Source organism: Echinococcus granulosus (genome assembly GCF_000524195.1).
Source record: "Echinococcus granulosus chromosome Unknown EG_S00167, whole genome shotgun sequence".
Lineage (NCBI taxonomy): Eukaryota > Metazoa > Platyhelminthes > Cestoda > Cyclophyllidea > Taeniidae > Echinococcus > Echinococcus granulosus.
The window spans coordinates 43,597-60,681 of NW_020170547.1; the positions used below are offsets into that span (position 1 = coordinate 43,597).

At 39.1% G+C, this 17,085-nt stretch overlaps 1 protein-coding gene across 1 annotated transcript; it reads right to left on the reverse strand. All coding sequences in view use genetic code 11, as the record gives it.

The window, feature by feature from the left end:
• Positions 1-2,468: 2,468 nt before the first annotated feature.
• On the reverse strand, positions 2,469-9,399 carry EGR_09787 (hypothetical protein; the record flags this gene model as incomplete). The annotated part of the gene is made up of 6 exons (XM_024499036.1): positions 2,469-2,630; positions 3,694-3,826; positions 4,876-5,096; positions 5,272-5,632; positions 6,911-7,029; positions 9,256-9,399. 6 exons carry the CDS (start codon positions 9,397-9,399, stop codon positions 2,469-2,471), a joined length of 1,140 nt encoding a protein of 379 aa, XP_024346546.1.
• Positions 9,400-17,085: the final 7,686 nt, after the last annotated feature.

A 17,085-nucleotide genomic window follows, 5' to 3' on the forward strand; every position in this document is an offset into this window, starting at 1 on the left:
GGGTTGAGGCGTGGCCTCCGTCCATTCACCTTTGCCTTCCCTTTTGTCCTTCCTTCCTTTGTTTCTTTGTTTCTCTTTATTTTCTTTGGGGACATTTTCTGTTGTTTGATATATTTTGGGTGTTTCTGTGCTCCTTTTTTCTTCTCTTCCTTTTATCATTTCTCTTTGGTTCAATTGTGTTTTCCAACTTTCCTCTTTTATTGCACTTTTTATATCTTCTCCCTCTGTGTTGATTGTTTTGTTTAATTTTTTGTCCTATTTTAAAGTAACACTTATATATTACTTCGTGTTCTTTTTTTTCTTGTTTTTCCTTTTTTGTTAATCGCTTTACTGCACCTTTTTCAGCTCGACTTATTATGCTCTCTTTCTCTCGCTTTCACTAAGCTTCATTGTAGTTGCTTATTTATCTTTACGTATTTTTGGTTGAATGGGTACAGTATTCCCATCTGCCACCACAACCTTTCCATTCACTACTTCCTTTGCTTTCATCAATTTCCAATTTTCTTTATTCTTTACTATCCAATCGCCGTTGCAGCTCTCAATTCTCACACCTACGTTTTTCCAAGTTACAACAGGCCGTGTTTCCTTATGCACTAATGAGAGTTCAGCAAGGATATCGGACTTGTGAATAATTTTCCTATCAATTCCAACTAGTAGCCTTACTTCGCCATTGGTTGAGTTCACCACTGTGATGGAAGCTTCTAAATCATTTAATACAGTAAACGTGTCACAGATTTTGAAAGTAGAACCATTGTTATAATAAGATCTGCCATTCGCACTACAGTATTCATTAAGACTTTGCTCTGCTCAAATTCAAATAAGCAGACCGTCCCGGTCGCTGAATTAACAGCTGGAAGACAGACATTTTTTAAGAACCTTTTTAGATGTATCCATGCCTGGACAAATACAGCCACATCCTTACTTTTTGCTGGATACTCCATGATAGCAACCATATCCATTGCTTGTGCCATCTTGGTAATTGCGGTCTTGGAGCCAGAGCTCACTCTACTATAAATACGACCTGTCACCTCCTCGCCGACACTATCTTTTCCCCAATTCGGCTTTAGAGTGAGGATGTATTAGGAATTTCTGATTCTTAATGGGATTGATATTATTTCTTCAAAGGGCATAAAAATTTGTCCTTTCTCCACCTTCACCGAATGCTCAAATCGGTTGGATCCTGGTACCTTCACCATCCATTTACCATTCCATGTGTCCACTTGAATAGACACATTTCTTTAGGCCAAATAAGGTCGGATTATAGGTCTTTTGTAGACTAGCAGAAAGCCTATTGTAACATTTGAGTGTACCAGATCCACCACACTTAAGGTGTCCAGCAATCTCACATTTCCAATGCTCAGATCAACGACAGTAGCAGTCTGGACAACTTCCTTAAAGCTGACAAAGTTCTCACAAGGACGCAGAGCAGTTTTGTTAGAAAAGTACACAGCTCAATCCCTCACTCTAGAGTCCATTAAGCTATCGTTTTCGGAGGGAATGAAAAATCGTACTGTACCGTCGGTCAAATCGATGACAAGAAGATAGGAACGACTGATGTGGGAAGAAGAATTAGTGGTAGAAGCTGGCTGTGTACATGGAGAAGGTGGCTCATTTAATAGTAGTCATGCAGACAACAGGAGAAAGACAAACTACATATGCACAGGAAAAGAAAATACCTAAGGCAACAACATACAGGTCTATTCCGACACATTTTTCTGCCAAAGACTTCAAAATTAGGCATTAATACGAACTGAATGATTTGTAAATATTTCAGAGAAGGCCCGTTTTTCAGATCTATACATTCTCTGAATGATTAGCGTGTCATGGCAATTAGTAAGACAAATAGAAACAGGGCATCAAAGGTTAGAACAAACAACATTTAGGTGGGAACTTACGATCACATTGCCAAAGTCCGGATCAAAGGTGTAAATAGGTTCACCACTTTCTTCCCGTAACTTTTCGAAAAATAAGAGAAGGCGTTTATTTTAAACGACTTACGAGGGCTCAGGTAAATAAATAAAGGAAAATATCTTGAATCCACCCTTTGTTTTTAAAGCGAATCAAAGGGCCTAATGAACCTCTATTACGACGTTCGCTATTTCTTACCAAACATGCAGCAGAAACAAAATAGCACTATGAGTTTATTCTTTTCTAATGACATTAGGTGTTACGAGGCGGCTACCGGGACGGAATGTTTACTTGTACCATTCTGCAGGCATCAGCGGCATCTGTGACGAATTTATACAGGATTGGGTGATCCCTGTTCCCTCCTCTAAGTGCTTACAAGACACCGAGATGAAACTGTCTCATAAAAGGCTACATTCTACTGTCTTTAGTAACGTGTAGAGAAGAGAAGAACCTTTGAGGTGAATATTTAAGGGGCAACTTACCTCTATCGTTTTGCACGGTGCAAGCAGTGCATCCGACCCGGAGTGTAGGGTGAACTCTGTCAGGACACCCTAAAGATATTAACTGAAGATGAGATTTCTTCTTAAAGGCAAAAGAAAATAGTCTTTAACAAATTTTAGTGCACAACTGGAGTCTGTAGACCTTGGATACATTTGACAACTTTGGGAGTCAAGTAATGAATTTGATCCAATGCGCAAAAAGGGTGATTTTTGACTCACTAACTAAAAAATACTTTTATTAGACCTTATGTTCCTAAGATTATGTATTCTTTAAAAAATCTGTCAAACAGGGAGAATAATCTTACCTGAAAATAGGCTGGTCTAGATGGTACTCCGCTATTGAGAAGGAACGCTGCCGCTCCGTCTCGAAATAAAGGGCGCCCAAGTAATTTGATGCCTTGCTCTTCGTGGAACGGTGCAGATTGTATTCGCGGGCAGTTTGCAAAAAATTCCACCTAAAACGCGAAATAGACGAACCCATGTTACTTAAGTACATCAGTAGCAGCGTCATTGCATTACGCTATTGGAGGTGGCATTATTTGCATTACCTTTGTAGTACATTCAAATAAATATATGGGGTTCTTTATGGCAGAAAGTAATTAATGGTGTTTAAAATATTTTGTCCAGTAAAGTGGCCAAAGCTTTAACACGTCACCCCAAATTTACGAATCCATTGTTTATCATATTTTTTGTCTTTAACAGTCTAAAAATTCTGTCTCCAGGCACCTCCTTTTCAACAACACTTAAATTTCTTAACTATTCTTTTAAATTCTGTATGTGAATCTATAATACCAAGAATAGGTCGAAAAAGCAAAATAAAGATTTGGAAATGCCGATTAAGTACGGCTGACAAGGTGGAGTAACGGGTGAGGTATCAATTCCTCTCCTTCCCAACCATCTTAAAATGTGACATAAAATGTCTTTACAAGTAAATCTAGCAGTTAAACGCGATAAGAGACTTCACTTTTTCTTGTGAATAAAAAAGTAGGACCTTAATCCGAGTAACTGGTTTGCCAGTCCTGAATGCTTGTCTGGGGGGGGGGGAAGATTTCTCAGGCCTTGGACAGACCTCAGTAGTAAGTAATGTTTTACATTCAGCAAAAATTTCTCAGTTAACAACTTTAGGTGAATCAATTTCGTTCCCTGTCCACCGAACACACGGAGCCTAGTCGTTTTGGAGGTGAATAGGTGCCCTTGAAGTGTTAAGTAAATGGTGAATGGATGATTTGTTCCCTTAAAGTTGAAAACTACAAATTTTAAAATCCCTTCTAAGCCCTAGTCTGACTTGTCTGCTTCCTCGACTTTCTCCTCTTTGGTAATATCGGTGTAGAGCAATTGTTCCGTCATTAATTAAGGAATAAAATGACAAGCACTCTCCAAATGTCAAGAATCGAAAAGCTTTTCCTTGCATGATACATCTATCCAGAATGTAAATAAGCACAAGTGATCACTTCTTTCCGCCTTACCTTACGAGTCGTTAAACTGAGCTCTCAGACGCTAAATTTCCTTTAAACTAGTATCTAAGAGTGGATTGGTGAAGGAAATTAGGGCCAGGGATAAGGTGGCTCTTTGTATGTGATTTGTACCTACTGTACGGATGTTTAGCTGATTCAAAAAGAGGAGCCTAAAAACCTTCTTTACATGACATTTAACCAAAGGTTGTACGTCTGACCTGTTTAACCATACACTTTTTTGGATAGGGAGGTAGAGGGAGGCAAAAGGTACAGATGTGAAGTAGGAAATTCAAAGGTATTCTTCAAATAACACCCCCACACCCCCTGAAAAATAATCCAATCAAAATGTCATTTACCTTTTGGATTGACTGATCTTTTAAGGTCGATTGCTAGTCAATTGCCCCAATCTGCTAACTGAATCAGTGACTGTTAGGCAGGTAAAGGTGGATGCAAAAAGGTTGAACTAACTCGGAATTCACAAATAATTGCCGTCGGCAACAGCTGTAACAGTCTAGCGTAGCGCACATAGAGTGGGAAAATTTATTAATGGTCGAGTCCGTATCCGAAAATCGCCTGTCTAACACATGTCCACTGTGTTTTACAGTCTATTTGACCATAAAATTTGATACGTTGACACTAAAAATGCCATTTGCTCAGGTAAAATCAAGAGGAACGTACTCATTAATGATTTGAAAATTAACTTTTTGCCAAAAAAAGCATGTAAAACAGAAGGGAATTGGGCTCCTTTAGGCACATTAGTGTTAATGACAAGCCATTTTAAGCCACAACACAACCACCACTTATGAAACTCTGCCTAGGTAACAGGCGATGAATCAGTGAAAATGGTCAATTTGGTTGGACGACAAATTGCTCCAACACACAAAGCACACTTAATCAAGTCCAGGTACTCATCCAGTCTTCCCGCCCCACTTAACCCCCTCCACCATTAGCCATTGTCCGTGTGTTGACAACTGTGGCGCATGGTACCCTTCAGAGTGCTGGCTTGTTCAAACCTGTTTTCTTTGATTAATTTAGAAGGGCAAAATGCTATGCACGAAACGATACACCTGGGAGTTAAAAACGATGCACATTGACTTACAGAATCCGCCTTAATCAGGACGCCCAGTCTCCAGTAGGAGGGTGATGGAGGATACAGAAAATCAATTACACGTTCACCCTCGCTGGAATTCAACAGGTTGTACTGTAGTTTGACTCCGTAACTTTGTGGCTTATTCTAAAAAAGAAAAAGATAGCACTAATTTGATTATAAACGTGCATGTAGGAAGATCAGCTAATTTGTCAAAAATGTGTCCGATTAACGCGAATGCTTCTGCACACATTCAAAAATACTACTTTCTATTTTTGGGGTGTTCATACAGTAGGGATAAACACTTATTGCAAGCATTCACCTTGTACATGGAAAGGGCAAAACGCAGAGTCTCATCGGGATCACGAATGGCGAGGAAGTAGAACTCGGTGAGTGAGGAGTTGGGTTCAAAGTTCAGCTGCATGTAGAGTGAATCTTTTGGAAGTTGCTTATCACTGAAGAGAGTCTGAGCTGGCACTGAGTAGAGCTGCTCATTGGGTGGTGTAGTGATGTCCATTGGAAAGTCGAGGTCGGAATTCATTGCCGTCAGGCCGTAGTTGCGGTTCAATTGGAAGGTGATGTCCCAACTTGGTCCTGATTTAAAAACACCACATTTTTTTATAAAAAAAGAATATGTGACTTCCTTCTCTGATAGACAACTAATTTTACCATCGAGAGGAAACCTGTAAAACCTCTAATTTTTGCTGTTAAACAGTCTCAAAATTGGACTTATTGTTGCTATAAGATTCCAAGAGTGGATCAGTTAACTTGAAATAAAGCAGTCTAAGGGAGTCCCTAATTTAAAAAAGTAAACTTTTAATGAAATTTATTCATTAAAGGGAGGAGGTGGGGCCTCTGTGCATGCTCCCCACCTAATGAGAGTAGATAAAAAGGGAAAGATTTCGTCCGGATAGAAAGAGATAAAAATAAGTTTTGATGCTATCTCTAGGCAAATGGACCCCACTTATTTATCGCAATTTGCCTCTAGAGAAGTTACACTAATTCACACTACTTTTCAAAGTTACCAAAGTCAGCGTGTCAGTGTTGCGTGTCTAATCAACTGACTATGTGGATTTGATTTCCCCTGTCAGACCATATTAATAAGGAGCCGCACTACATTAGCCATTGTTGGTGATCACTGTGTCGTTGACAAGCCACTGTGGACATAATTTGCGTTCGCAAACACCCATCAAGCTGTCCTATCACTTTAAACTTATAAAACATGTGATATCTGGTGAATAACCCCTTCAATCCATCCCTAAGGGTCATTAGCACTGGGCGTGGCTTGCAGATGTAAGGTACAGATAAATGCACCCAAGCAGGGGTTGGGTAAAGTCCATTTTTTTACTGAAGCGATGATAGATCAAATAAGGAAGATTGAGGGAGAAAGAGGGGAGACTCAGAGGCATTTCCGCTTTGCCTCCCTTGATGTTGTCCAATACTATTGGGTCTGCAGGGGCATAAGGAACTATGTCAAGTTTATCTGTCCAAATAATACCACTTACTGTACCAAAATTTGATAAGTGGTCTAAGAAAAGGCATATTTCGCCCTGATATTGTAAACAGGCACCGATTTTTTGTATAATTTATGACATTTTGGTGTTAATGACCCCTCCCTCAATTGGCAGTACTTCTGACCTTTAGAAAGTGGATACACCCAGACACATCATATTATTGCTTTAACAAGCAAATCCAGGAGAAAAAGTAGGTTCAATTTGGTCTCGCATAGTAAGGCATTTGTTTGCAAAATGATGGGATTATCTCGAGAAATATAATCCGTTTTTTCTCTCGAAGATTTCATGCAGATGCGCGGTGACACCTCTACGTCCTCCGGTGGATTAGTGAATGCCTAATAATAACCTCTTTAAACACAAAATCATGGAATACTAAGCTAAAAATAGCTTTAACAAAAACCCAGCATTTGAAAAAAAATGCCAGAGGTTTGTTGCAAAGTCCCTTACTTTTGAAGTGACATTTTCGGTGTCAGAATCCGGTGATGATAAAAACAATTACTACTTACACGATACTCACTGTATAATGAAAAATTAAGAGAACCACGTGACGAGAAAACAATGAAAACCTAAGTGAGTCCATTTTTATGGTTATAAAAGGGCTTTCTTAAACGCTCATGGTGGCAGGGAGATGGAAGCTAGTGATACCGGCCAGTACACGGTGGCACAGGCGGTAAATTGATGATTTCACTAGCCTCAATAAATAACAGAGCCAACTTGTAAATAAAGTGCTCGTCTTTTGCGAAAACTTTTGTGTAGGAACGAATTCTTTTTAATAAAGGGGGAAAAATTCCGAGCTCAATTTGTCAATTTCTAAAGTAGTAGATTACAGTCTTCTTTGTCTGCCTCCCTGCTACAGTGGGCTTGTCAAGTCCATTCAAACCCAAACACGCATGTCTTGGAACCATGCACTATGGGAAGAAGAACAGACGCCGAGGTAGATTTCACTTAACAGGTATTATTTTCGGTCCAATTCAAAGTACCTAGGGAAGAAAGTCGTTTAGATAAAGTTTTGCCCATTCCTGGCCATGGGAGCCAGATGGTGGAGATAATGCTGCTAGTGCAGCCTCAATGATGGGCTAATGAATTTGCTGTAATTTATGAAGGGGTTTGCAAACCTCAAGGCACCTCCTGTTTTAGGCGGAACTACCAAAGGTAGGTCATCGTTTTGCCACTAATTTTTGGACCATATATAAGGCATCAGGCGGTGAAGTTCATTAAATTGATTCACTTTGAAAAGACAAGCCACCTATTTCTTCGTCAAGTTCCCAATTCTTAGGAAATCAAAATGTATTTTTTCCAAGAATTTTAATCTCCCTTTTATCACAATTCAAAAGTTGAGAGCAAAAACAGTAAAGCCCACTAAACAACGAGGTTGAAGCCAATCAAGCATGCTAGGCTATCTGTAATTTATCCTTTGTAGAAAAGGGGACAACAAAAAAATTAACATCCCAAATAATGCACAGCGAGTTAACCCAAGTGCTTTAATATGCAATATGATGGCCTTTGCGAGCAAAACTTGTAAATTGCGGTTGGAATAATGCAATAAAGTTTCAAGTTAAAAACAAACTTATTTAATAAAATATAAACGGGACAAGAGAGAGGAGAGAGAGCGAAAGAGATCACTTACGAGTTACAGCATTGGCCACTGTGATACAACCCATCGCCACAGTTATGAATATCCACTTGGCCAGTCCCATGGTTGCGAGTTTAAGCACGTAAAAGGGGATGAGCTACTTGGATGAGTGCTGTTTCACCTTAAAGGGTACTGCGGCACCCCACCTGTGTGCGGCGTTGCGTATTTGGACCACTACCGGCCGGCCGAGAGAATTTAATCAGCGTCCAAAGCGGTGCTTCTCGCTGATTGGCTCTCTAGCTGGCTCGCACGGTGCGTGCGTGCACGCCATAGTATGATCTTTTGGGCCAGGCAATTACTCTCCTCATTGGGTGGAGTTTTTACTCCAACTTTGGCTTCACGTCATTCAACTGGAGAGATTAAATTGTTCGACTACCAAAAGTGTACAAATAACAAATAGGGGAAAAGCTGAAAATACCTTATCTTAGCCGCCATCTTAAGTGATTTGCAAAAGCTGTTTTATTATTTTTGTTTTTAAATAAAACACTTTGAAAATCGCTAATGGTTTTAATCAAGTTATCCACGAATGCCTCTTGCCGTTTCTCGTGAAATGCAAATCTATGTACAGTCGTGCATCAACCAATTAAGCGATCAGAAAGCCTTCCACCAGTTTATACCACGCAACACAATAGAGCTATTTGGTCGAAATAGAACTCCGGAAGTGTCAATACAAACTGGAAAGGAGGGTGTTGAAACAGTGACATAATTATAAAAACTGGTTTCTTACAATTCGTTTAAAAAATGGTGCCATAATCCTGGGTGCTAAACTGACGTCGAGGGCTGCAATGTGAGTCAGCCTGGGGGTTTGTAAAAAGAATTTTGAAGTACAACGTCAGGATGTGAAACTTATGGGGATCCGAATAAAGGAAAGAACTCTTATAATCTGTAAAATGGGGACGAAAGGGCATTTGCTCCTCCTCTCTCCCACCTTCAGTTTCCTCTGTCAGCCCTGCACGATATAAGAAAATAGGGCTGGGTCAACGATTCTCTAGTAGAATGGATTATCACGTCATGAAGAGGGCAACTGAAGGCTTTAGAGTTAGAAGACAGCACATAGTTAAACTTCATACTGCTAAAACAGTGCCCATTTACCAAGTCTCAAAGCATTGGAGGTTTTAATGGTCAAACTCCAAAGACTGCAGAGTGTAAGGAGTCTTACATTAAGGAATAAAAAATTGTTATAGATAAAATTTATAAAATTTACTGCTTTGAGTTTTTGTGTAAGATTTAAATAAACGTCAATGCTTTTTTCATTACTTCCTAAGAAGTTGGTGTACAAACAGTGTTGACATAAAATGGCCATCTCTATGAGTCAATTGACGACTTTTTCAATTCACAATGAAGTGAAGACTGACCAATCTCCATGTTATGCATGTCATGTGGTTTTCTTTATTCTCACTTTCTTTTCGAGTCGTGGACTATCAGTCACTCGTTGGTGGTGACAAATCGAGGCACCTGGAAGAGATTGTATACCTCATGGTGAATTTCCACAAAAGCTAAAAACCACATGATTAAGTGAAATTACTTGCTTTAAATTGATTGGAAATACGTGTCACGCATGTGTGACATGCAGTGTATTATAAGGGTACAGTTTTAGAGTCACTGTTACAGCAACTAGGGCAAAGAGAACAGTACACTAACTTTTTCTTGTGCTGTATTTGAGAATTTTCCAAATGTTAGTTAAAATAGGTTTGCGAGGCAAGTCACAATTGAAAATCCAAAAGGTAATAAACAGAAAACCTTATCGCAAATTGCATATTAATTTCATAATGGTTACAGGACCCACACATTTAAAACGATTAAAAATTTGGGTAAGTAAATATGTGTAAACAAATAAGCTTTCAAGACCTTTATTGGGTAAAAGTCAGATATTGTACAAAGTTTAAATCGTTTTAATTTGTAAAGTAATTTTCGCTTTCTTTGACAACAACAAGCTTGCAAATTGCAAGAATATGCAACACTTTGTCTTGAAAAGTAAAAAAAAGAGCTACTTCCGTTCCGATCTTGTCCTTCTTTTCGAATGTCTAGTACCAAAATTACTGACGACCACTGGGAGAAATATAAGGCACCATCTATCCCTCTATATTCGGGGATAATTTATGTGATCTATGGTGTGAAGAGCATCACGACTGCTTCTGAGTAGGAGGCATATATAATCGGGTAGATAGACTCCAGCCATAATTAATGCCTAGCACTGATAGTTCTTTCCAAAAAATCCTCCATGTGGTTCACTGCACATACACAACGCATATTCTTCAAAGGATCGAAAAATGATGCAGATCTTGGAATTGCGGAGTGGGCAGTGGGTAAACAAGCACACTGAAGTGCACGATGGAAATGAGGAACAAATTGATGATACTTGCAACTTACTGATGTCTCTTGATACCTTTTCGTACGAGATGAATTCAACTGTTTATGTAAGGCATTTCTGGACGCCAAGTCCTATTACTGCATAATGCAACTTTTTCCAAACTGATTAACTCTCCGTGAGTAAAAAAGATAAGCTTAATCATCGTGCAGGATATTTAACCGACATTTACTGACATGGAAGTGGATTTAAAAAGGGAGGCTGAAGAGAGAACGCCTGACTAACGTGGATGTTACACATGTCCTTGCAAGTTGCCGTAGGCAATTGCAGCAAGCTCTAGCGGAAGCTGATAACGTCGAAGCCATGCTCAGCGCTTATCACTCCTATTGTCCGTGAGAGAGGGCAGGCACACCTACCAAATGCTGGTTTTGTTTAGAATAGACTCGGAATGCAGAGGTAACATTTATTAGGAAAAAAAACAAGGATGAAGTTTACTTTGCGTGTTTAAGCTAGTCGGTTAAAAGACAGATGAATCCCTTCGTGACTGATGAAGACCGACAGATGTTATCACTAGTCATAAATATTTGGAGGTACATGGACACTTCAAAGTTCTGTAGAACGGTTTACATTGGGTCATGGAAAACGGTACTACAAACTCATTTAACAAGAGATTTATAGATAAGAAACAGGAAAATTTAGGAGGAAACAAGAGGTACCACGATCAGGTAGGTGTTGGAAGGTGAAATACCGATTAATGAAGCAAGAGTTCGTCTTCGTAAAGGTGAAAAATGATAGAGAAGTAGTATAAATCATGAATAATTTAAGGCGGAAACATTGTGCCTTTTCAGATGGCTGAAATTGATGAGGGAAAATAGTAAAGTTGCCTGTGACTTACAAGCGAAAACTGGTTACTTCGGAGTGTCAGTGTTTAAACAGCAAATCTTCCCCTACAAATGAAATTCTTAGCAGTCACTAGAAAGTTTTGCTCTTTCCAAAAAAGGAGACCTCATTCTTGATGATGATTTGCAGGAATTCAGTGAGAAACGTTTCACTGAACATTAGCGGGATAGATTGGCAGTCTGGGTCCTAGATACTGGAAACGTTTGTCAAGCCTTGAAAGGTGCTGTAATCTTGGCTCCTTAACTCTCTTGATTAGGTTTCCAGTTTAACACTGCGCACACTTGCGATGTCTGGTGTCATGGTTAACATGTTCATTTGATAATTTCATAGTCATAGTCTTCGTTTCTCTGGCGCATTACCAACATTTTTACTGATGACACTTAGAATGTGAGAAATCGAGAATTCCCAAGAGGTGATCTCACTGTGGAAGATGTCATTTGTTATGTACAGTAGATACGCGCCAACCTGAGAGCGAAGATGAATGTACTAACTAAAAAGTTTTTTCACGGTGGGATAAGTAGGCTTGTATCGAGGATGTTTATGCGACTACTGCCTCTGATCCTCTCTGACAATCGGGCTGGGCATTTACAGGACGATGAATGCCTGCCCCACTAAAACTAGCCATTAAGGCATTCCCCGGTGCACTTCTTTTATCAACGATGCACAGAAGGCAAAGTTACGGCAAGGCGTTAAAGTATCTCGTCACTAAAACGCATTTATCAATTGTTTTCAATTTTTATATACTACTTAAATCTATTTAAAATCAGTAGTGGATATAGCCCCTTAGAGGGGAGTTAGATTTAAGGTATTTTAAACAACATTTTTGCTCAAAATTTGTGTTTTTGCGGGATATTTAATGCTAGAATTTATTTAAAAATCTCCTAAGAAGTCATTATGATGAAAGGCTTATTTGTTAGCTCTCTGAAATGCATTTAAATTTAACATCTGGTCCATCTAAATCACTAATTCGAGAGATTAATGTGGAAATTCCAGTGGATTTTCTTATTAAAAAATTGGACAAATTTATGCTAGATTGGTGGTTATATCATCCTCTTTTCCATTACCATAGGCCTATTAACTAAGTACTTTGGTCTAAGATTGTTTACCTGATGGGAACATGTTAAACAGTTAATCAACTAGCGGAAAGGTGCAAATACATTTAACCATGAGAAAGAGGCGTTAAAGTAGCGATAAAGGGGGTTCTTTTTCAACGGTACACCCATTAGGGTAAATAACAAAGCATTCCAAGTAAACCTTAACCCATTCACCTTGAACGCTCTCAAAAGAATGAAGGACGTTCCACCCCCTGTAGAACATAAAAATTTACTGATCTTAATGCTCGTTCGGCTACTAACGGTGCCAACGTCAACAATCATAATCATCCATTTGCCTGACAAAGCTCGTAAACAATCTGTCTATCTATCCAGCTGCCTCGCCCTCTTGTCACCAACCGCCGGTGTAGACAGATTACATAAACATCTTGAATTTTTATATGCTATAAAAAACACTTCATGTCATAGACTCTTTGGCAGAAGTTGAGCCCGACATTGTGATTTTGGCAAACAGTGACAATTTCGAATGCCTTAATTAATGGATGGTGTGTTAGATGTCGGCCTATGCAAAGAAGATGTGAATAGGCCTATATGAGAAAAATCTTTTGAGGTGCCTTTGAGCCCTCCTACTGACAACAATAGGCAATTGGTTTGTGGCCCTGTTTGCCATACCAATAAATGACTTCTTGTATACACACTTTGTTTGATATGGGGGAATGGCGACAACTGCAAAAAAACCATACGCATCGTTGCTCCACGTCAAAGGCATATGAAAATTAGGTCTACGTATTCGAGCATGAATAAAAACGAAGAAAGCTATGTACCGTTGATAAGACAAATACAACTAAAGCATGGAGTAGTCTTCTTAGAACGAACCCTATAAAGTACTGTTTTAAATTTTGTAAGATTGAATAAATTGAGGTATATTTGTACCCTTAGTTTGGAGCCCTTATTCTCTCACGCATAGTGCGGCGATAGTTTGACGATGAAACGCTCCCAAATTGACGTCTTTAGTTGATGATTTTAATAATTCCTGACAGTTTTTTGAAGATATCAAAAATTGCACCAGAGGCCGCGGATATGAAAATGTTATTGTTTGTACCACAAGGGGCGGGTGGACGAGTTAAAAAAGTGGCACTGGGCAGAGCATCATTACACCTTGATACACACCTTGTGCTAAACACATAACCTCAAAGATGTGCCGCCCTATCTTGTTGTGGACGCTCACTTGTCAAGACAGAGTTTTACTCAAGCTTCTCGTTCTTTTTTGTCAAAGTTCACGTGTCATGGCAGCAGGTTTTAAGACCATAGTGGCTTCCTAAAAATCACAAATTAACAAAGAGTTGGCAGAAATACACTCTCTTCTATATACTATTTTCTGAAAACTGTTTATCTATTTGGACCTTATTTGTATGTTACTATGGTAATCGGCTTAAAATCATGGAACAAGTTTTCTGGTTTTTCTACGTCTCTTTCTCGGGGGAAAAACAGACAAGGTTAGAGATTATAGTTTCACATGTAATGTTTTAAAGTAATTCCTTGACCGGGTACGTATTCCTGAGGTGTAAAATAAATTAAGGGCACAAAGACCTTTTCACTCACCTTATGCATTCAAAAAAGACATTTTTTAATCAAAAAAAAATGGGAGCAGGCGTATATGAATGTATAGCAGCAATAATTTGACTCCCAAAAAAGGATAACAACAGTTTTTGGGCATGACCTCTAAAAGTGCCTCTTCAAAGTAGGTTTAATCAAATCCCAGAATCGTTGATCATCTTTGAAATGTGACTATCAGACATCTTGACACATCAAGTGCCTTGATGATTTGACATTTTGTTTAACTGTGCGTTATTTGTGCGAACACTTAACTCTGTGCCAAGACCCTCGAGTTGGACGAGGTAGTTGCTTAAGCCTTCTGCTCGTTAGTACGACTTAAGCAGAGACTCGACAGGTAGGCTATAAAAAAAAGACTATAATTCATTATTTTTTGTGGTGAAACTTCTCATAGGTAAAGGCTATGAGCAATGATAAAGTAAACAGAATACCATCTTTTGAGATGTGGATCTGGTGCCTACAAACCATACCTCAATAAAGTTAACTAACGCAAACTATAGGCATCTCTAAGAGGTATCTAACTGTTTATATGCATGCAGTGTAAAGCATTAATAAGTAGGTAGGCGTCAGCCTATTGCCAGAGTACACTTTATTGGACCTCGTACTCCATCTCTCTCCCATCATCTCCAGTTTTTATCACAAACTCATATTGTTCAATTGATACATGTAGGGAGTTAAATAGAAATTAAGTAGAAGTTGAAGAGCACTTGGCAAAGACATAGTACTTCATAACAAAATGCACCACAGAGATAATCCACTAAGCAGGCTATTTGTTTCTGCCAATGAACAGCTTAAGCGCGCGCTGCCTATGGAAAAACCAGCTATTTCTGGCTTTGAATAATTGCGTGTCGCTATTGATAAGAACAGGTGAAAATTAACGTGGCGAAGGATAGTTAGGTAATGAACTATGGTTGGAGCTAAAGGAGTGGCAGTGAAATGCATTAATAAGTAGCAATGGGTTACAGGATCGCCTAATTCCTCCTAAGATGCCAAGCACCGATTAGGACTGTGATCTATCTACCCCAAGACCTCAAAAATGTAAAGACTAGTTACCCAGTCAGTTGGAAAAATGTCCTCGACTTGCAAAACAACACCGCTAAGTCCACCCTCAAGGAGGCAGGGAGGCATCATCTCATTTCTCTTTATCTATTTATTTTAATCCTTTTCCCAGGCTCTAGTTATTACCACACCTTTTCTTATGACTAGAAAACGACCGAAGAAGTAAAAGTATTATAGGGTAGGAGGTGGTGGAGTATTATGCCATTTTTCTCCTTTTTAAGACGAGGCACCATGCAAAAGTGAGGTTTGCAAACTTGTATCCCTTGTATTTCAAGGGATAACAAATCCTCTAGAAGGATTTGCATGCACTTGGGCTTATTTGTAACCACAAACACACCAATATACGCACAGATGAGATGGGGAATGTTCGCAGGTGGCCAGAAAGTTCAAAGGCGACCGGGCTCTGCTACAACGCATCAGTGGGCGCATTTGGCATTACAGGTAGGGTTGCGTTGGTATGGAGGGTACACTATTCTTGACAATGTCCACATTTTGCCTACACCATCTCCCACACACAACCATGTGGCTTATTCCTGAAAGCTACTCTTTCTCCTTGGAAGAGGCGTCTTTCAACTCCTCCACAAATGCAACAATTGCCCTCGTTCAGTATCAGCTAAAGAATGTTTTCTTTTTCCAAACACCTTTTCTCTTGAGTATTTACAAAACGAAAGCTATTTCAGAAAGAATAAGTAATTGCTAACCCGAAGTAGACACTCATCCAATTTCGTGCAGGCTACAGTATTAGCCCATGAACTTGACACGAATGTATGCCACGAAAAAATTACTAGCTTATACAGACTTTTGGATTTCCTGACATACAATTATTTTAACAAAATAGTAGTTCTATTTCTAGAAATATTACTCTCCCATTCCATCTTTAGGAAAAGCTTTAAAAAGAACATTTTGTTTAAATAATTGCAATTGACAAAAAAATGGTTGCAGATTTTTCAATTTTCTCCTAGGATTTCAGTTGAATTAAATTCACTCTTTGTTTTCTTATAGTGAGGGAAGGTAGAGGAGTTTTTTTTCCTTCACTGAAATAAGTCGGCCATTGTTGCGTCAATGGTGAGTGATTTCCTTCAAGAAAAACCTAACTGGCTGTGAATGGTGAAGGTGTTTTACCAGGTTAAAATAGATTGTGGGTCAAACGGGAAGGTAAACATTTCGACATTAAATCTTTTGGACGGAAAAAGTAAGTGCACGAGGAATTGGGTTTACGTAAAACCATCGCGAAACTTACTTGAAGGATTAAATTCTGCGCAGTATGACGGTTCTGTGGCAAGACTTAAAGGAAGTTGTTGTAGGCCCAGATGTCGTCTGGAATGAAATTCCCTCTGCCTAAACAGTTGAGTTCGTGATATACTACTTACATTGGTGCGGACGAAACGTTCTTCTACCAACAATATAAAACCAAATGCTTGTAAGCTGCGCAAAATTGTAAAGACACACTTTACGTTCTAAAATAGGTTAATAAATGCTCTGGCTTGATTTTTTTTTGTAATTTAGAAAAGGGAAGGGAAATGTGTATGAGTGGAAAAGTAGTGCTGACAGGCTGCTGTTTCTAAGCTGGCGAAATAGGTTACTCAGTTTTAAAGGCTAGCCCATAAGGTCGAAATTGAGGCCAACGAATCGTGGACATACAGTGGCCCAACTTTATCGCTTGGATTGGATCTCATTAAAAGGCTAAGCGAGAAATTAAAGAAAGGAATTCGTTTACTTACGAACAATTTCCTAAACATGTGAAAATTAAGATGTCTGAAGGGGCTGGGTTTCCCATTACACATAGGCAAACGTAAGAAAAAGCTTTTCCCGATTAATTGCATGATTTAGGTTGTTGAATTTTATAGTGTATTTGTCAGCCAATATAATTTCAATATAATGTCAAATGATTGCCTTTTATAATGAATACAATGAAAAGTGGAGCCGTCTCGTGACCGAGAATAAGGTCGTCGATCCCCCCACGTGAAGGTCGACATTAAAATTTTTATAAGGTGTATTCCTTCCTTTGATTATCCTTCGCGATCCAGAAGGCAAAGATGATCTTCCCCATCCAAAG